Source organism: Brachyistius frenatus, unplaced genomic scaffold (genome assembly GCF_029030835.1).
Source record: "Brachyistius frenatus isolate BFR_SWC_R1_liver_20210118 unplaced genomic scaffold, ASM2903083v1 Contig_207, whole genome shotgun sequence".
NCBI classification, from domain to species: Eukaryota; Metazoa; Chordata; class Actinopteri; family Embiotocidae; genus Brachyistius; species Brachyistius frenatus.
In genome coordinates this window covers 577,345-597,840 of record NW_027210806.1, presented here as the reverse complement: position 1 = coordinate 597,840, position 20,496 = coordinate 577,345, and the positions used below count along the sequence as shown (strand labels likewise).

At 41.5% G+C, this 20,496-nt stretch overlaps 2 protein-coding genes across 2 annotated transcripts; one reads left to right on the top strand and one right to left on the bottom strand.

Annotated features, from left to right (window-relative positions):
- Positions 1 to 550: 550 nt before the first annotated feature.
- On the bottom strand, positions 551 to 8,583 carry flot1a (flotillin 1a). The gene is made up of 13 exons (XM_069719135.1): positions 8,406 to 8,583; positions 7,837 to 7,896; positions 7,430 to 7,505; positions 6,921 to 7,011; positions 6,411 to 6,554; positions 6,029 to 6,148; positions 5,821 to 5,916; positions 5,416 to 5,568; positions 5,124 to 5,305; positions 4,164 to 4,209; positions 3,890 to 4,027; positions 3,044 to 3,208; positions 551 to 2,894 (listed from the first exon to the last, which is right to left on the bottom strand). The coding sequence occupies exons 2-13, from the start codon at positions 7,877 to 7,879 to the stop codon at positions 2,874 to 2,876; spliced, it is 1,275 nt and encodes a 424-aa protein (XP_069575236.1). The 5' UTR covers positions 7,880 to 7,896; positions 8,406 to 8,583; the 3' UTR covers positions 551 to 2,873.
- A 1,045-nt stretch (positions 8,584 to 9,628) lies between these two features.
- Positions 9,629 to 19,281, top strand: LOC138633091 (tubulin beta chain-like). The gene is made up of 5 exons (XM_069719125.1): positions 9,629 to 9,779; positions 13,842 to 13,950; positions 14,908 to 15,018; positions 15,447 to 15,691; positions 16,009 to 19,281. Exons 1-5 carry the CDS (start codon positions 9,723 to 9,725, stop codon positions 16,819 to 16,821), a joined length of 1,335 nt encoding a protein of 444 aa, XP_069575226.1. The 5' UTR covers positions 9,629 to 9,722; the 3' UTR covers positions 16,822 to 19,281.
- Positions 19,282 to 20,496: the final 1,215 nt, after the last annotated feature.

Here is a 20,496-nt window from a genome sequence, read left to right as displayed (position 1 = left end):
AGAAATACACCAACTTGTTTATCAAGAGAGCAAGAACTATCTTTGGTTAGTTGGGTTGCTGGTTTGAATCCCTACTCGCGACCACGAAGCCTCTCTTGGGCATGGCATGGTACCTCCAATAGGGAGATGTCCATCCAGGAGATGTGAAAGATCCACAATTCAACCTCAGCATTTTTTGACAGTTCAATGAAAAGAAAACCTTATGAATGTTTATGAAAAGGTTTATTAGGACCCCACTAAGCGTGTGAGAACTGTTTGTCATGGCGGCCCATACAAAAACATTATGCAGTTACAATTCAAAACCAACACAACCCCACTTATGAACGAACACAATTAAATAAAAATGGGAGAAGAACACAACACCACACGTGCACAAATCAGCTGTGTAAACAGGAAATAATACGAGTAAAATAAGACTCATGGTAGTAGAATACTTTCAGAAACAGTAAAGACATAACTGGCTTTTGTTTTGCAATTTAATTTAAGCATATTATGTATAGGACTGCAGGATAACACTTTCCTAAAACACACATTTCCCAAAGTGCAGACAGTCGTTTAAATGGCTTTTATTTTGGCAGAACTTCACGGACACACTACAGCAGGAGTTAAAATAACACAGGAAACTTGAATAAACTGACTGCAGATTTTTCATACATTTACAATACAAACACTGGAGCTGCTGTTTGTAAGAGTTAGTTGAGTTGTTGATGGTGACGTGTGAAGCTAACAGTGCCACACCGATGCCGTATCAAACATCAAATATATACTGAATAAACACATCTATATCCCCGTGTAGTGCACCCGCTACATAATCACAAAGATCACATTTAAATTTCTATAGCTAATCCCATACTTTCGTAACTCCACAGTGAACTGCACACGCCAGCTGTGTCCTGACTGAAAGCATTTGCAATATGACGTTGGAGTTTAAAGTGTGGTAAGTACTGATGCATGCATAACAGCAGTGTCATGTTCACATCATTAACATGTAACCACAGACAGCCAGTACGGTACATTTGGCTGGACTGTAGTCAGCAGTGCAGAGAAGTAAGAAACAAACAGTGAGGTGGTTCAGAGCTGGGTGTCATGGAGGAATAAAAAGAACCATTATATGGTTATATTTAACGTCGTCATGCAGCTCAGTCAAACTAAATCCAATTAATCGTCTAAATACAGATGTTATTAAACATGTTTTTAACACAAGATTCTTCACTGTTTAATATATAACAGTGCATGCTGTTGAAAAAAAGAAAGAAAAGCGTCAGTGTTTTGAATACCCAGCCCCAGAGATTATGGTGAGGTAGAGGGCGACAGTGGGATGATATAAGGCAAGTTGGGACACTTTATAATAACACATCAGAACTAGCTCTTAAACTTTCATTACAATATTAATCTGGGTGACAGATACATTATATTCATAACAGATATTCACTTCCTTACAGTAGATTGTTTGGTATTTACATTAAAATACAAAGAAAAAAAATTAGTAAGTAAAATACGCGCTATAGCAAGACTAAGAGTAAAGGCTATCAAAACCTAAACATCGTATTCCCTGAAGCTAACATCGGAGATTATAGGTTTCAGTAATGTGTAAATTAGTAATGAATAGTTAATTTCCTACAGTGATTACATTGTGGTATTCCCTTTCGTAGGATATGAGGCTAAAGCTACACTTGACTTCAGATTTACTCTTAGCATTAAAAGCTACACCTTCACGAGAGCTGCTACACAAGTGGCCACAAAAAACAAAGCAAAACAAAAGGTACCACTTTGCTTAAGATATACATCTAGGATGTATTATTGGGCTGCACGGTGGTAAAGTCTCGAATTTGTAATTTAAGACCTTTGATGTTTTCGCAGTGCTCTGACAACAGATATTAAATAGAGGTTGGATAACGACCATGTTTGACACAGAGTACTTGGTAGAGGACCTGAAGTCAGGAACGATAGTACTGAAGATGGGTTAGTGTTGTTGAACATGCAGCACATACAGTCATATTATAAAGTGATGCGTATGGCTACCAAACTATAACTAAAACAGAAAACATGACAGATTTCCAAACTCTCATACGTACTACTGCCATAAAGATTTACAGATGGGATCACAATTTTGATCAGCTGTTAGATTGCAACCATCCAGGACAGCTTCACAGACTTACGTGTTGACAAAAGAAGGATTATCCTGAACACTCGATGGATTAAATACGATGAAGGTTATGAAAAGAAATGAGTGACGGCTAGAACTGCTGTGGATTTGGTCAACTGTTACAACCTGTCATGTTTGTAGCATTCGGGAATGAAGCTTTTATTTTTTTGGATGCATGTTTGTATTAAACTTTCATGCTAAGATGCACTTAAGGTTTGGCAGCAAGGCAGTGAACACGGCAGTTATGGAGGAGACACTGAAGGTAAACGCAGACAGTGGAGGAGGAAGAGGGGGGCTTAGACACAAGAGGACAATATTTTCTTAATGGTGTGACACATCACGCAAAATGTGGCAAAGAGGAAAGAAGATTGGAAAATGACATAAGACGGCTCAGAAAGTCTTGGAAAATTTTTTTTTTAAAATCTGGTTAGGCGAGTGTAAATCAAGGCACAGGCCTGAAACTGCTTGAACGCTTAGTGTTGAATGGATGTAAATATATTAATAAACATATTCGGTTCTAAAGACAATTAACTGTAACAGCAGGCGGAGGAGCATAAAGCATCAACAACCAAAAAAACAAATAAAAGGAGATGAAGAGTGAATTTTCACAACGAAGCAGCTACACAGAGGAAAGAGGCTGCGATCAGAGACTCATGCAGGGAATCCAGGCAGCTGATAAGACAACAGGAGAGCGGATCTGCCCGGTCGGCGGTCCGGACGGTTCTCCTCAGCCTGTGCGAGAGGACACCTGCAGAATGGAGGGAAAGGCATGAAACGAGTGCTCGTGTTGGGATTCGACATGACGCGTGTCATCAGATGAGCGACAGCACGTCCGGGGGGAAATACGTTAGAAGTTAATGAGAGCACACGGACGTACGCGCACGACGAGCGAGTCACCTGAGAGATGTTGACTCCGGTCAGTTTCTCCACCGCTTCGGGGAGGCGCGTCATGATGTCCAGCACCTCTCCGGACAGTTTGGCTGCGCCCACCTCTCCGCCCCCGCTCGACACCATGGTGATTTTGTGGGCTTCACACAGAGGCCTGCTGATCTCTTCTGCCATCTGGTGGACGACAGGCAACACAAAGTGTTTAAAAACCCCTCATCAAACGTTTTACTTGGACTTGACTTGAGAAAACCCAAAGAGGTCAGAGTGCAAGCGAAGCAGTGAAACTGGATATTTACTTCATTTATCAGGCAAATGGAATTAAATGATTCCTGACAATATGCAAGCCATGTCTGACTCACAATACCTGTTAATATGCACAATATCATAATTACTAAGGCTTTATGGTTTTAGTTTATCGTTTGTTGTTGTTTTAAATGTTTCCATGATATTTTCTGATATACAAAATTCATTTTAAATATCATCTGCTAGTCTTTAACACTTTAACTGTGGATGAGGTAAAACACCTATAAAACCCTAACCCACCATGGTTCTATATGAACGAGATGGTTACCATAACTGGCTAAAAGGTGAAATCAAAACAGCAGCACTTTAAATGTCTCAAGCTTCAGAAAGGTTATGTTGTGACCAGACAAAGAGTAAAATCAACAAAGATACCTTTCTGTTCATTTTCTGATGGGATATATGTAACTAATGTGTTTTTTGGTGTGTCGCTATAATTAGGAGAATAAGTGGAAGCCAGGGATGGATTAGTAACCAAAACACAAACATCTAGCGGTGATGAGTTAAATAACATTATCCTGGTTGTTACCAACCGTACATGACAGTTTCTCTCACCAGAGGCAGTTTCTCCAGCAGCATGTCCACCATGGCTCCGTCCTTGTACTCCTGGAAGGCCTCGGCCTTCTTCGCCATCTGCTCCGCCTCGGCGCGACCTTTGGCCTCCACTGCAAACGCCTCAGCGTTACCTTTAACCTGAAGGTTTTGATGAAAGCAAAACACAAAAGCCCCACAAAGTGAAACTCTTGCCTGGATACTTTGTGGAAACAGTAATTCTCATTTAAAATGTTTTCGCTGAGTCACGATTGATCTGTATTGATCTGCGACTCACCCGTATGGACTCAGCTTCAGCCTCTGCCTCCATGATCAGCTTCAGACTGGAGAGACAGACAGAAAGGACACGCAGTCAGAGGCAACCACTAAGAGGAGGACAAATCCAGTTTCAAACTGCTGTTACATCATCATCATCAAACATCTGACTAACAGAAAACATCTGGACTGCATGTGGCCAATAAGGTCTAACAGATGTCAAACAAAGTATAGTAACTTAAATGATGCCCGTGCCTGTCCAGAGTCGTATGATATATATATATGTGTGTGTGTATATATTATATACAGTGAAGTATCTGAAGAACTTTTGTCCAATAAATCTGATTCTGATAGAACACAAAGTTGTTGCCATGACAGCAGACGATGATTCGAATATGAATGTTGCTGCAACGACACACACACATCTTCAACCCGACAGCAAAGAAGATCTTTGTAATCAGCACAGTTTCGAGCTGAACACACAGGATGAGTGTCACCGACTCCGTATCTGACTAAATATGTTCACAATCTCCCCTTCTGTTCATCAGTTATGGTGCAGAATTTTTTTTTTTTTTTTTTTTTTTTTTTTTGCAGAACATTATCATGTCACAGTGAAGTTGACCTTTGACCTTTTGGATATAAAATGTCCTCACTTTATCATTTTAGACATTTTATGTGAAATCTTGTCATAAGTAGCGAATTAATTATTAAGTTATGGCCGCAATCGTGTTTTGTGAGGTCACAGTTACCTTTGACCTTTGGCTATCAATTTCTAATCAGGTCATCCTTGAGTCAAAGTGAACGTTTGTGCCAAATCTGAAGAGATGCCGTCACCGTTTTAGTGGACAGATGAAAGTTTCCGTTACAACAGATCATCTACAACAGGGATTCTTTATATTTCCTGCCGACACAATAACAAATGTTCAGGAAACACTTCCCGCTCGGACACTGAAGAAGACATCGAACGTAACCTCCAACTCACCGCTGGGCCTCGGCCAGTTTCTCCAGCCGGTACCGCTCAGCCTCAGCCGGTTTCTTCACCTTGGCCTCCAGCTCCTTCTCCCTGCGGGTGATCTCCTGCTCCTGCAGCATGATCTGCTGCGTCCGCTCCACCACCTGCACCTGCATCTTCTCCTCCTCGATGCACTGCTTCGTCTTCGCCACCTGCCGAACGACGATTACATAAAACATATAATTACTTCACAAAACTTTCTGTGCAGTTAAAACCAGATCGGCCAAATAACGACGGTTGCTTCTTATCCGCTGCCGTGTACCTGCAGCTGATAGGCCATCTCTGACTCCGCCTTCTTCGTGTTGACTTCGATGTCGTAGGCTGCCTTCTTCAGCTCGTAGTCCCTTTGGGCCTTCGCCATGTCGATCTCATTCTTGTACTGAGCCGAGATCTTCTCCTGCATCGCGTGGGCTTCCTGCAGGCAGAGAGACGCAGAGGAACGGAGAAAGGACGGATTCAGGATCAATAAGAACACATCTGGAAATTTAACAGGATGAAAATGCTAAAAAATACAAAGTAGAGTTTAGATAAAACAAAAGAAACAATGTGACTTAAAGATGGCCGCCATCTCTCTGAGAACACAGTTCCCATAAACCCTGATGTTAAAACCCTGGTGCGAAGAGGGTGTCATAGGAATAACGAAGAGGGAGAAAGTGATTCATCTCACCCTGATCACAGCATCCCTCTTGTTCTGGGCCTCTCCAATGCGAGCGTCTTTCTGAACCTGGGCTGTCCGAGCTTTTCCGAGTGAATGCAGATAATCCTGTGAACCAGATGGAGGAAAAAAAAAACCCCACATGAGATGGAGACGAAGTCAGAAATGTTTCTCTGTAAAAACACTCTTCCAAGCATGTGTAACGTAGTTTTCAGATGACCTGGTCGTCGTGAACGTCTTTGAGAGTGTAGCTGACCACGCTGATGCCCATGTTGACCAGGTCGGACGAAGCCACCTTGAAAACCTGCTCGGAGAACTTCTTACGGTCCTTGTAGATCTCCTGAGAGGAAGAGCATTTATTATCAGTATTAAAGCAGGTTTGTGTGTGAACTTGCATCCTTTTTGTCTGTGCGTCCAATCAGACAGGTGACGTTATATTAACATGCTATTACAGCTAAAAAAAAACCCGCAAAAAAACCATTTTCAGCCTATTTGCGAAACACTTTTAGAGAAACCGAATGTAATGAACTAAATCTGTCATGAAGAAGACTTGAAGGGTTCCAGATTGCAGTAAATCCAGCGATGAGCCCTTCCTTCATTACCTCAACAGTTAAGTGGGCGATGATGGCCCGCTGGTGCCCCTCCAGCGTCTCCAGGGCGATGTGAGCGATCTCAGGCTCTGACTTCCCCATGAACATTTGACAAGCTGCAGCCAGCATCTGTTTGTTCTGACCCTGGATCTTCATCTGTAAAATACAGTTACTGGTTTATTCATTTATGGCTGCAGTAAAACACAGATACGGCAATTTCTCATGTACACGATGAAAAAGCAGAACAGCAGCTGGTTTAGCATGAAAATAAATCATCTACTTAGGCTGAAACTACATCTGGATGACTTTCACAATCAAGTTAATAACAACAAGTTAACAAGTTAAATCCCATCGCTGATGTCACATTTTTATAACAAGCTTCAATGAAACGCACACAAACGGTCTGAGGACACGGGAACAGATGTGCGGGAGCCGTGATGGACGACCTGCCGGAGCGAATACAAACCGTCCAGCTACATCTACAGAATCACAATTCACCCGCGTGAAAAACCCTCCGCTGACCTGAGCTATCCCGGTGACGGAGACGGGCACTCCGTGGCGGGTGTACACCTTATCGCTTTTCACATTCAGAGTCAGAGTGTTCAGGGAAATCCTGCAGAGAGGCAAGAAAAGATGATTATTGATTGATTGTACATTTGCCTCGAATGGTGTATACATCAACGTGTTTGTTATATTGAGTTGCCGGCACAAGAGGAACACTTAACAAAGTTAAAACACGAAATAAGCCGTGAAGTAAACTGGAACGAATGCCATCAAAATATACCTTATTGCAAAAAAAAAAAAGTTAAATAATTTGTACAATTACACTCCAACATTTGCTTTCAAGACGCACACATTTGCATGGGATGATAGTGTTGTTTTCTCTTTCAAGGTCACATAAAATGGTCCGAGAAGGTCCACCCAGATGTGGAGCCCCGTCCCGGCTTAAAATGTTGGTCAACATCAGGAATTCAGATCTATTGACAATCCGGCGGACGGCAGACGATAGAGAAACGTCAGCGTTCGCCTACCTCTGGATCTGCTGGATGCAGGGGATGACGAACGCTCGGCCTCCGGCGATCATCAGCGGGGGAGAACGACAGAACCCTGGCAGAGATGTCAGATGGAGCAGAGCATCACAGCGGAGACTTTATGGTTTGTGGTAAGAGCAAAATATTTGCACCCAGATTTCCGTCACAGCTTTTGTAACTCGTTTCACTTCAGAATTACAGATTGACCCAAAAATTGGCTCACAAACATGGACGCTGATTCTTATTTTACAACAATATTGTGATGTTTGTCTTTTAGTATCTTTAAATATTTGTATTTGTGGTGTATTTCCTCCTCTTTGCACTGACAGCCTTTAAATGTGTGGTAATTACTGAAAAACAACAACTGTATATATTTAGTTTTGGTTGTCATGGAGCTATAATTTTACCTGATACCACCATCGCCTCGTTGGGACCACAGGTGTAGAACATGTTGAGTCTCCTTCAGACTGAAAAACAAAGAAAGCAAAATAAAAATAAATTAAAGTAGCTGCCATCAAAATATACCTTATTGCAAGTTACTCTGGATCCCTTTATAAAATGTAGAAAACGCTGATTCAGCTGGTTGTGTGGACTCATCTTGTCCTCGTACACATACACATACACATTTGTTTTATTATTTTCTTGTTTAAGTCAGGATCAGTTTATGTTGTGTGCCTCAGAGGCTGGAGGGGTTGTAATGTGATGGGACACAGACCAGCAGAGCTCAAATCTAATTTACGCAAATGCTGCGCAGTAAAATCCACAAGAAAATGCGTAAGAATAACAAAAACACCGCACAGACACGATTCCGAGAAAAGGAACAAGGCTTTAAAAAAAACAATCTGCACAACATTACTTAGTACATATTGCAAGCGGCTCGCTGTCTACACATTAACTCGATCAATTTGGCACAGACGTTTGAGTTTACCAGCGAGGAATAGATGTGGACAGAAGAGTAACATGACCACACACTTACCGGTTAGGTAATAAACGATGCGGTTTCGGTGCCGCAGGGTGGAAACAGAAGAATGAAAAGCGGTTTCTGTTGGTTAAAATTAATGTATTTATATCGCAGGTGACGCTTATTCCCGTCACCGATGCAGCCAGTGAACATGAACCCACACTGCAGCTCAGGGGCTCGGGTTGAGCACATCCATCGATCAAACGGCGCACGACCGCCACCTGGTGGCGAGGTGGGGGACTGCCACAATAAGAAGTTCATGCTGGTTGGAGCAGGTGCAGTGATTCCCTCCTCCTCGCTGTGCCTCACTGCTGAAGGCCGTGTCAAATAATTTTATCTGTGAAGTAACTAAGTAAATTTACTCAAGTAAACACTTGTGCTTGAGTATTTTAATTTTCTACTTATTACCACTGGATTTCAGATGGAAATCTTTGACTTTTTTACTGGACTACGTTAGTCTTGGCAATAAATGTCAGACAGACAGAGAAAAAAAGACAGACAGACAGAGAAAAAAAGACAGACAGACATAGATAGATAGATAGATAGATAGATAGATAGATAGATAGATAGATAGATAGATAGATAGATAGATAGATAATGTAAATAGTAGTCACAATTTAGGGAAAGTGGGCCTTAATCTGCATTATACTGTAAATATTAAACCCCTGCAGGCTTTAACATGCAAACAGCATTTTAATGTTGCAGGTGGCTGCAGTGAAGTTGACTCAGGATAATGTCAGAAATTGTTTGGTGGTTTAATTTACTGTATGTCAAGGTATCACATTTTCTACGCACCTTGTAAGGCTTTAAAATCTATAAAGTAACTGCCAGATTTAAGTAGTGGAATAAAAAGTATAATATTCTTGTGCAAAACAGCAGAAAATATAAATATTCAATTAAAAAGATATGTCAGATTTGTACTGTATAGGCTACAGTACTTGGTTGATTTCCACCATTAATTCTATTCTATTCTATTCTATTCTATTCTATTCTATTCTATTCTACTCTACTCTGCTTTGTTGTATTTGGGGCTCCAACGGGGCAGTGATGACAAAACCCGGCACTCCCTCTCCTCTTCCGGTCCTTGCCTTAGCGACAAGGAAACCCCTTTACGAAAACCGCTCACCTTTCAGCCAATCAGCGCCGGGGCTGCAGGCACGGCAACCAATCAGCGGCGTGGGCGGCGTGATGGCAGCGTCCCAAACATTTCTGGCCGCCTGCTGGACTCTGCTGTGGTACAATCCTCTCACTGGGTCCGTCAATCGGTCTGCAGGTCAGCGACACAAAAGCATCTCCTCCACTCTTCACTTTCACCACCAACTATCAGCTATCATGAGGGAAATCGTGCACATCCAGGCCGGCCAGTGCGGGAACCAGATTGGTGCAAAGGTAAGAAGAAGTAGAAGAAAAAACAAACTTTTATTGTCCTTAATTTGCACTTTACTCCAATTTTAACTTGTTCTGCTAAACGTTTGATGCCTAAAACCTTTCAGACGCCTTTCTTTTGTTCTGTGTTTTCACAGTTTCATGCAATAATTGTATTTAATGACAAATCTAAAAAAAATAATAAAAATCCTGTATCTCACCCAACCCTTTTTGTGTATGAAGATGGAACAGGAACCAGACGGCCCTATTGTTTGCACTCAGACTCAGTTAACATACATGAGTATAAAGTTAGTTCATTCTTAATTGCACTAAATTGAATTATTTCCATTGCAAACTACCTTTACATATAAAGGTAGTTTGAAATATTTAGTAATTTTTTTACGAATCTGTGTCAAAACATTCAACTCAGGCAAAATGGAAAGAAAACAAAAAGTGCCGCAAGGCCGGATTAATTCATCATTGTTGTGATGTGTCGGGTATAAAAGTACCACAAAGTGCAGGACGGTTTACCCAAAAACAAGCATTCTGTTTCAGCAACTCCTTATTTAAGTATTATAATAAAATGAGTTCTCTAGGAAATTATGTGAAGCTACAACGTTTGTTAAAAGAGCTGTAATGTTGAGTTATTACAGCGTAATTGTTATTCTGGAATAGGACATTTCTTTTCGACAGTAGTCTTCACACAGACTACCGTAACAATTCACACACTTGAAACTGTTGACAAAACGGTGACTCAAGTCACTGAGCCGTGATTAATGAAGCTGGACAGACTTCACTGGCCCAGCTGCTGCCTTGGCTGCCTGGTGAGCTCTTTGTCACTGAGAGAGAAGAAAAAAAAAAAACCAAAAAAACGAGAGGAGAGAGCTGGAAAAGAAAGGAGAAATTTGCTGAAGCAGAGGAGAGGAACGCAGCGGGAGGAGGAAGAGGAGGAGGAGGAGGGTGGGGAGCGGGTGGAGGGGAGGGAGGGGGGGGGAGATAACAAGTGGCTCAGTGTCTGCTCTCAAAGCACACATGAGGTCATTTAAATGTCTGCTTTTCCACTCAGTGTCTCACATGCAGACCCCCCCCCCCCCCCCGAACCAGTAGTCACCCTGTTTACACATGCACAACAAGAAGTGATGACGCCTCATCAGCACTTTAAATGTCATGTGGAGGTTCTCAGACATCCACAGTCAGTCAAATTAAGATATTTAGATTAGTTATTGAAGCAAAATTGGTGTTCTAGATCATTCTCGCAAACAATCGATTGCTTTGGGTGTTTTTAAGCATGAAAGCAAAATCTTTGCCCATTTTAGCTTCTCAAATGTGAATATTTGGAAATCCAAAGAAACTTGAAAGCACATCACTTCAGGCTCTGGAAACGGTGATTGATTTTTTTGTTTTGTTCTTTTTCTGAGCATTTCATAGATTGAACTGATTAATTGAGGAAACAATTAGTAGATTCATCTTTTTTTTTTTTTTTTAAATAGTGATACTTGCAGCCCTACTGATATACAATAAATTGACAACCTGTTCAATTCCCAAAAGAAACATATATTTTTACATGATCCCTCATCATATATATATATATAAATAACTCTAAGTGGAGTGTGAGTGTAATCCTGCTATCTTTCAAGATTTAATTACATATGAAGTGAAACTGAATAACAAGCAGAAAGTCTTTTATTTGAAGAATCAGATCGGATATTTAGTTGAATTCATTTCAGTGATACTCGTATATTTGACCCATCATACGCCCGTTCAGCTGAGTTGCCCAGAGGGAACCAGCGAGAGACCTGGCAGCAACATATGGGGGCGACTCGGACCCTGATCACTGAAGACAAGTGTATTTACAGAGGATTTAGTGACGCTGAGGTCACCCTCATTTCACAACGGATTAACTCTGCCTTCAATTCACTCACTTACCCGATCCAACCAACATCTGCTCAGGCCTCTAATGTAGCTGGATTATTTCTCCTAGATATGATTTTCGTGGACGATTAGAGATTTCAGCTCGTTAACGTACTTGTTGGGGATTCTGAAATCTACGTTTTTGTGTTTTGTACTCGGATTACGTCTTCGTTTGACTACACAGTTTGTGTTTAACTTAAAATGTTTTAGGTCAAGATACCCCACCCCAACTCATCAGCTTGTTGCCATGGTGATCGCGGAGGGGTGGGGATGAGCCAAAGACAGTGAAGTGACAGTAGTGAAGATGAAAAAAAAACTGCGATTTTCATGGCTACCAACCCTTTTTTTCTTTCTTTAATGTCTCCCACACAAACATACAGTGCCAGCCTCTCTCTGCTTATCACGCACAGACACACGCACACGCACACGCACACACGCACACGCACACACACACACACACACACACACACACACACACACACACAGAGAGAGAGAGTCCACGGCACAGATTAGGGTCAGCTGACTGAGCTGGTGTGACAGTCTGTGCTCTCGTCTGGACTGAGTTTGGCGTTGATGTGTCAGATCTGTAGAAACGAGGCCGGCCGAATCCTCTGAGAAATCTCTGCTCTCACCGACCCCTCCGACCGCGAGTGGAAATGACGGGTTTTAGTTTTAAAATTGTACAGTACAGAAGCTCTGTTGACCGAGTGTGCGGTTCGCTGAAGCAAATGGAAACGTTTTTTTTTTTTTCGTTTTTTTTTCTTTTCCATCTCAAATCTCAGCTGAAATCACTGTTGAAGAGATTATATCCTCCTGTTAGATTAACCTTGTTTATCCAAATGATTTTATAACAAGAGAATCATACTGTCGCCCAAACAGCAGGATAGAAACTCCATCCAGAGAAAGATGGACTTGGTTCTTCTTCCGTTTCTTTTGCTTTGCTAATATAAACCCTGTTTACTGGCTTGCTCTGTAGGTTAGGTTAGGTAGTTCCTTTATCCTCTAAATATAAGGATTATTATAAGGATACATGTGAACTTAATTCATCATGTTTAATTGAGATTTTCAAGTCTTTTATTACTTTTAGGTTTGTATGATTTAAAGTTACTTCAAAAGGTTTATTTTTTTGTATTCTCATAAACTAAATAGGATTTATTTTGGATCATTTTTGCCTTTATTTATAAGAAACAGTGCGAGAGAGTCAATACAGACATCCCCCCATGTTGTACGGACACTAATCACTCGCCTGTCGGGTCACCCCTTTTATATACTTTAAGCTTTTTGTCTTGTGTTGGCGCTACAAAGCCGAAACACTCAGTTAATTAATTTTTATGCCAATAAATGGAAAATTGATCAGCAATCACGTTATCAGTTGTGTAAATTTGAACCGTTTAGATGAAAATTTCCTGGTTTCAAACTCTGAAAAGTTGGTTTTCTTAGACTTTTAACGAAATAAATTAGTTAGTTAGACAAATGTGTCGGCTCAACTTTGGAAGATTGTAATGTGCATGATGTGCAACTTTATTGGTTTGTGCTTCTTCCTGGAAGTTTTCCCAAAAAAGAAAAAGAAAATATCTCCATTAGATTAGAACCACGTAAATGTTTGTATTTTTTTTTATGCATGTTTTACACATGTGCCGTCTGGTTCATGTGTGTTCACCAGCGGTGAGCATGTATAGCATGTGTAATCAGCCCGGCACAGAAAAAGTGACCGCAAACCTTCTCTCGCCACGTTCAAACACACGGCGGCCTCATTGAACAGAACACGGAGCTGCTTTCAGGTGGTCTTGTGACCGCTGAAGATAATGAGATGTCAGCGTGTCTTTGGGAAACACAGAGGACAGAGGACTCTGTGTTTCTCCTCTAATTGGCTCTCAGTTATGGACTTAATAACCACACAGAGACACCTCTTTGTACGACCTGTTTCCTGGACTGTGACCGGAAAACCGACTAAACACAAAACATTCTCTCAGTTAAAGCTGCAAATGGATGTTTCAGATAAGATCATATTTTTCTCTCTTTTTAAAAAAAACAAATATATAAATAAACGTTGGAAATGCAAAGTGACGAGACAATCACTGACTATCTAAGAAATGTACATTAATCTGTGTGTAGAGTACACGCTTTGTGTTCTGATGACGTCTCGGCCTGTGTGTTTTATTTATTTATTTTTAGTTCTGGGAGGTGATCAGTGACGAGCACGGCATCGACCCGACAGGAACCTACCATGGAGACAGCGACTTGCAGCTGGACAGGATCAGCGTTTACTACAACGAAGCCTCGGGTAAGTTCATCCTGGCTGCACAGTTCCTACACTGAGGTGTGTGTTTGATAAACTTCAATGAGACGCCCCCCTACTCCTCCCCCGGTGGAGAAACGGGCTCACTGCAGCAGCAAATGACAGGCTGTAGATGAAAATAAATCAATTTAAATCATGAATACACAAATGTTCTCCCAGCTGGCTTGAAATTGTTAGAATTAAGGATGTGTTGTACGTCCACACTCGTTCACATGATGGGATTCATTAAAGAGCCACTAACACCAAAACATTTAAAAAGGTTGGAAGATATTTGTGGTTAATTACTACTGTGATAGTGGTGTGTTTTACACCCTAAACTGTTGTATACAACTAGTTTAACTAGTTTAAGCGTGTGAAGACTAAATACTACAGATTTACACTGGATGTTAAAAACTAAAAACAAAACAAAAGTTGACACTTGGAAAGACAAATTTCATGAAAATGAGTTGGATGAGCTTCAGTGAAAGTGTAAAAAATTATCTTCTACATGCATTTTGACCACAATATCGTCGTTATTCTTACCAGACTCAAAATGTGAAGTGTGTTGAGTTCAGACGTCCTGTAGTTTGTAGTGCTCGACTCCATCTAGTGGCCATGTGAGGTATTACAAGTGTACACCAGCTGTTTAACTGTACGCTGATAATTTCAAGCTTTTCATAAGTGTGTGATCCATTTATTTTTAATATTTAGTCATCATTTCCAGCACCAGTTAAATGAGGATTTGCCTGTTATTTATTAGAAAAATTAAGAAATATTCTGTGGTTACAATGTTGGTTGACATGATATTTCAGCCTTCGTTGTAGCATCCCAGATTGAGTCAGACTGTCTAAAATGTTTGTTATCACTCCATGATGTTAATAAAACCCAATGACTGCGCTTGTCTTTTTCAGTTTTAATATTATACGTATATAATAAAATATATGTGTCCGTATGTGTGTGCAGGGGCGAAGTATGTTCCCAGAGCCATCCTAGTGGACCTGGAACCAGGCACCATGGACTCGGTCCGTTCTGGACCCTTTGGGCAAATCTTCAGGCCTGACAACTTTGTCTTCGGTAAGAGAAGAGCGCCCTCTACTGGAGAGGAGATTTTAATAGGGCCGTCTTTCCCTTCAGGAGGTCAGAGTCAGATTGGGACACAAAACAGCACGAACATGTTGACCAGTGGCACTTGGAGGCCTGCTGCCGCTGGGCTTCGGCCTCCGGATGTCCCTGTTAACCTATTTGTGTGGTTTTAGTCACATCCTGTTCTTTTTTACAAATTTAGCCCAACTGAATGTCCTACATGGCACGAACAAGCTCTCAATCCCAGAATGAAACCACAAGGAGCTTCAGATTACTGACTCACTTTGACTCATGCTTCAGAACAGTTCAAGATTGATTTCATTCCTTCATTTCAAGGTTAATTATCAAAATATAAACAAACAGCTAAGACATTTCTTGTAATAATTGGCTTGATTTTTTTTTTTTTTTTGTTTCTCCAGGTCAAAGTGGAGCAGGGAACAACTGGGCCAAAGGTCACTACACGGAGGGGGCGGAGCTGGTGGACTCGGTCCTGGACGTGGTGAGGAAAGAGGCGGAGAGCTGCGAGTGCCTTCAGGGTTTCCAGCTCACGCACTCCCTGGGCGGAGGCACCGGCTCCGGCATGGGGACCCTGCTCATCAGCAAGATCCGGGAGGAGTACCCCGACCGCATCATGAACACCTTCAGCGTGGTGCCCTCTCCCAAGGTAAAACACTGTCGCATATTGCTGGTAATTTATCATCAAATAAATTTGATTTGAATATTATCCGTTATTGCTGCAATTATGGAGACCTGATATGAAGCAGGTTTTTTTTACATTGGTAATATAACAACAACATGCCAAAGTCTTGAGAGAAGGCAGCACCGTTCTCCCGAAAATAGATGCGAAAAGCCCCAAAACTCGTCCCTCAGTTGGAAAAACAACCCTCTGTATTTTTCTGCCGTATCTTTAAACTATGTGGAAAACATAAGAACAAACGATGTAATCTACATCAACCACAAGTATCGATGTTCCTCCTCCAGGTGTCGGATACGGTGGTCGAGCCGTATAACGCCACGCTGTCGGTCCACCAGCTGGTAGAAAACACCGACGAGACCTACTGCATCGACAACGAAGCCCTCTATGACATTTGCTTCCGCACGCTCAAACTGACCACGCCCACCTACGGAGACCTCAACCACCTGGTGTCCGCCACCATGAGCGGCGTCACCACCTGCCTGCGTTTCCCCGGCCAGCTCAACGCCGATCTGAGGAAGCTGGCCGTCAACATGGTGCCCTTCCCCCGTCTGCACTTCTTCATGCCCGGCTTCGCCCCGCTGACCAGCCGCGGCAGCCAGCAGTATCGCGCCCTGACCGTGCCCGAGCTCACCCAGCAGGTGTTCGACGCCAAGAACATGATGGCCGCCTGCGACCCGCGCCACGGACGCTACCTGACGGTGGCCGCCGTGTTCCGGGGCCGCATGTCCATGAAGGAGGTGGACGAGCAGATGCTGAACGTGCAGAACAAGAACAGCAGCTACTTCGTGGAGTGGATCCCCAACAACGTGAAGACGGCCGTCTGCGACATCCCGCCGCGCGGCCTCAAGATGGCCGTCACCTTCATCGGCAACAGCACGGCCATCCAGGAGCTGTTCAAGCGCATTTCGGAGCAGTTCACCGCCATGTTCCGCCGCAAGGCCTTCCTCCACTGGTACACCGGCGAGGGCATGGACGAGATGGAGTTCACCGAGGCGGAGAGCAACATGAACGACCTGGTGTCCGAGTACCAGCAGTACCAAGACGCCACGGCCGAGGAGGAGGGCGAGTTCGAGGAGGACGTGGAAGAGGATGCGTAACTTAAAAAAAAAAAATTTAAGTAACAAAAAAAAAAAAAAATCAAGTTACAAGAGTCGAAGAAAGAAAAGAAGTTGATAACCAAAACGAAAAACATCTCAGAAAAACAGAAAAAAAAATTGTGATATGAAACGAAGGAATGTAGCAGAACAGATGAGGAAGGGTTCATTGGTTGATGGAAGGACAGATGAAGGTGAAGAGAAGTAGGAAACAGAATGAAAACTACACGACCAAATTAACGTGCCATGGTTTACAGTTTCTTGTGACGCCATGTCGGCTGGTTTTATTAAGACGAGTCTCCCAAAACAACACAAACACCGTGTTATCGTAGATGCACAAATTAGAAGCACTTCTCACACCTTAGTTTCATCGCTAGTAGAATTATTTTGTTTTACTGCTTTCCAGACAGTAAATAAAATACTACTGAAAAATGGAGCAAAAAATAATCCCAATGTTCCTCTGTGACGGTGTCACCGCCTGGTTTAATGGTCAAATTATTGATTTACATCAAGTATTGTGCTGAGATTCACTCACGCTTCATGTGTTTTGCTGATTTTTGCCAAATTTATGACTTATTCTTATAACATGACCTCACCTGGGAGACAGTATTTTAAATGCAAGCTTTGCTTCTTCGCTGATTTGCAGTGCGCTTTTGACAGTTCAACTTTGGATTTTTCGATTTCACATTTTTACAGCAAACAAATCCCCCCAAAATAGATCAAAACCAAGAGGGATTATGTGAATATCTAAAGCTGAGTTTATAACGCAAAAAAGAAATATCAAAACAAATCACTCAGCTGCATAGTTTTTGGTCTTTTTGTTGGATTTGTTGCATTTAAAAATAAACCCACAAAATCACGTTACAGTGATTGAAGAATTGTGGAGAGTTAGAAGCTCATTCGCTGTGGTTTGGATTTTTTGGCAGAATCCAAGCCTGTATCCTAAAAAGTGACTTTTAGAAATATGAACTCATGCTGTTATCAGTGTTAATTGATTTTTTTGTTTTTATCAGTGTTCTTTACTGTTCATTACCATTTCTCTTTTTATCAGCTTTCCAGATCTGCTCTCGGTGATAAATGTGAATTTGGGTAGGTGAGACAACATCAGTATTTCTCCTCCAAGGCAGATCTGCTTTTGTAAATTGATAACACACATTTAAGGCTGGGGAAGATAAGAAAAACAGTCGAGTGAGTCACTCTTATGCTCGCAGTGCATTTCTTTTTCCACATTGTTTTATTAACTTTTGTGGAAAAGAATATAAACTCGTCTCGGTCAGCTGAGGGCATCAGTTAGTAAGTTATCTTCAGGTCAGTTTTTTTCTCACTTGAGGTGTGACTTTGATTTTATTCATGTTTTTATTCAAATTTGAAAAACAAGTGTCAAATACTTAAAAAAACAAAACAGAAACACATCTTCAGGTTTTTTTTGTAGCAGAGCTTGCAGCATGCATTAAATATCAATAATTAAAAAAATCTGTCTCATTGAACTCCCAAGAAACAAATTGGCCTTACTAAGATGCGTTGTTATAGTTTTAATGCAGCAGCAGCAGCAGCAGGATTTTTCTCAGACGCCAGCCAACGTCGTGAGAAGGAATCGAACCCTGCAGACGCTCGGCGCTCGGCTCAGGTCGTGGAGAGCACGTTAGCCTGATCGGGTTCCCATCCATCCACTTCTACTACCTGATATTAAAAAGGCCTGAGCTCCTCTTGATTAGAAACATGTCTGCTCTTGTTGGATTAGAACCATGAATCTGCCAAGTATGTTTTGTTGTTAACAGTAAAAAACATGACTTTTAGTGAAACTCTACATAATTCATACATTTCTGTCGCCCGGTGATTTTTGGGACCGACTTCAAGCTGTGAAATCCCTCTGCGTCTATTTTGCTGAACTTGTACATGAAACCTCAACATTGAGAAAAACGATCTGACAGGATGAGCAGTGAGATCAGGTGTGATTTAAAGTATTCAAATAATGGAGAAAAGTAAAAAAAAAAAACGAATCCTTTACTTATCTGCGTCTTATTGACAATTTCCAGCATTTTTATTTCTGCATCTAAATCTCACTCTGTTCCTGAAAGTATTCAAGTTCAACAGCTCCACCTACGATGCTGATAACACACCATGTTATTTTAACGTTTTTATAATTAAGGCTTTGTGAAACATATTTTGTTTTTAAATAATAACAGGTGCTTTTACTTTTTAAAGAAAACCACTAATTTTCATGTTTAGTCGTCACGTTGACATTGTGGTGAATGTTTACACTCAGTGATGCGTTCAGATCAACCAGAAGTCATCTGTGTTCAGAATGTGAATCTCATGTTGTCTTTGTGTCTCTGTGTGCTTTATTGTGTCTTAGTACATTTTTTAATTCCCATGGAACAGTTTCATTTGGGATCCTGTTGACTGTGAAACATTTAGAAGAAATAAAAAAAGCATTTGTAGAAAAAAAAATACATCTGTACTGTCAGTTATTATTAAGCATCGGCTTTTAGTGCACTTTTAAATGTGAGCTTCCAGGAAGTCATTACACTTCTCATGTTAACGACAAATGGAGGGAGAGTTGATGCGTGAAGCCTCTACGATAGTGTCACACTAACATTCTTTGATATACAGTGTTGTAAAGACGTTTTAGGCACTAAAAGTAAAGTGAAGATGCTCTCAGAAATAATAGGTTCAAACTGTTTCTAATTTAGGAAATGCAGTAAACAGAAAAACATACAAATGAAATATTTGGAGTCTCCTCCCTTTGCATCTTTCACAGTTTTTCGATGTACTTGGCAGGTGGATTGCTCCAAGCATCTTGGATTTCAATCAGTTTTAGTGTCCTCTGTCTCCATGTAATCCCAGACTGACTCCATGAGGTGGAGATCCAGGCTCTGCGGGGGCCAGATCATCTGTTGCAGGACTCCTGGTTTTTGGCTGTTTATTTGTGGTCGTTATCAAAGCTGCAGAGTGAATTTGAATCCGATTAGAGCCTCCCTGGTTGGGTGATAAATAGGAGAATCTTGTTTGCAAAATACTGTACAGCTTCGGTCATTTGATTTCAGGTCTAGTAACGTCTATGATTCCCCAACTATGTAAATATGTTGCTGTCAGACAGGCCCAGATGGCTGCAGGTCTGGATCAGTGCACGGGAGAGCAGCGATGCCTGTGAGTGAGATAAATCAGCACCTTGGACAGCATCAACACAACAAACAGAGGTAGAAATCATAAAATCAGTAGACATGATAAATTCAGTACTTTGAACAGCATCAACACCATAAACAAAAGGTAGAAATCATAAATTCAGCACCTTGGACAGCATCAGCACCACGAACAAAGGTAGAAATCATAAATTCAGCACCTTGGACAGCATCAGCACCACAGACAGAAGGTAGAAATATTAAATTCAGCACTTTGGACAGCATCATCATCATGAACAAAGGTAGAAATCATAAATTCAGAGACTTGGACAACACCAACACCACAAACAGAGGTAGAAATCATACATTCCTTGGACAGCAGCTCCATCACGGGCAGGGAAACAAACTAATGTCATTAGTTTATTAATTTACTGCCCACATAATCTCAATACTTCGTGACTGTTCAGTGCAAAAAACTACTGACTGGTCAGGCAACCCACTTTCTCTCTTCCTCTTTAATAATAATAATTAAAAAAAATTAGAAGCAATGATGATA

Coding starts and splice junctions, on each gene's coding strand:
- LOC138633091 (XM_069719125.1), top strand. CDS start 9,723: ATGAGGGAAATCGTGCACATCCAGGCCGGCCAGTGCGGGAACCAGATT. Junction 15,019..15,446: donor GCCTGACAACTTTGTCTTCG/GTAAGAGAAGAG, acceptor TTGTTTCTCCAG/GTCAAAGTGGAGCAGGGAAC. Junction 15,692..16,008: donor GCGTGGTGCCCTCTCCCAAG/GTAAAACACTGT, acceptor TTCCTCCTCCAG/GTGTCGGATACGGTGGTCGA.
- flot1a (XM_069719135.1), bottom strand. CDS start 7,879: ATGTTCTACACCTGTGGTCCCAACGAGGCGATGGTGGTATCAG. Junction 6,149..6,410: donor TCGCCCACTTAACTGTTGAG/GTAATGAAGGAA, acceptor TCTTCCTCTCAG/GAGATCTACAAGGACCGTAA. Junction 5,917..6,028: donor AAGACGTTCACGACGACCAG/GTCATCTGAAAA, acceptor TCTGGTTCACAG/GATTATCTGCATTCACTCGG.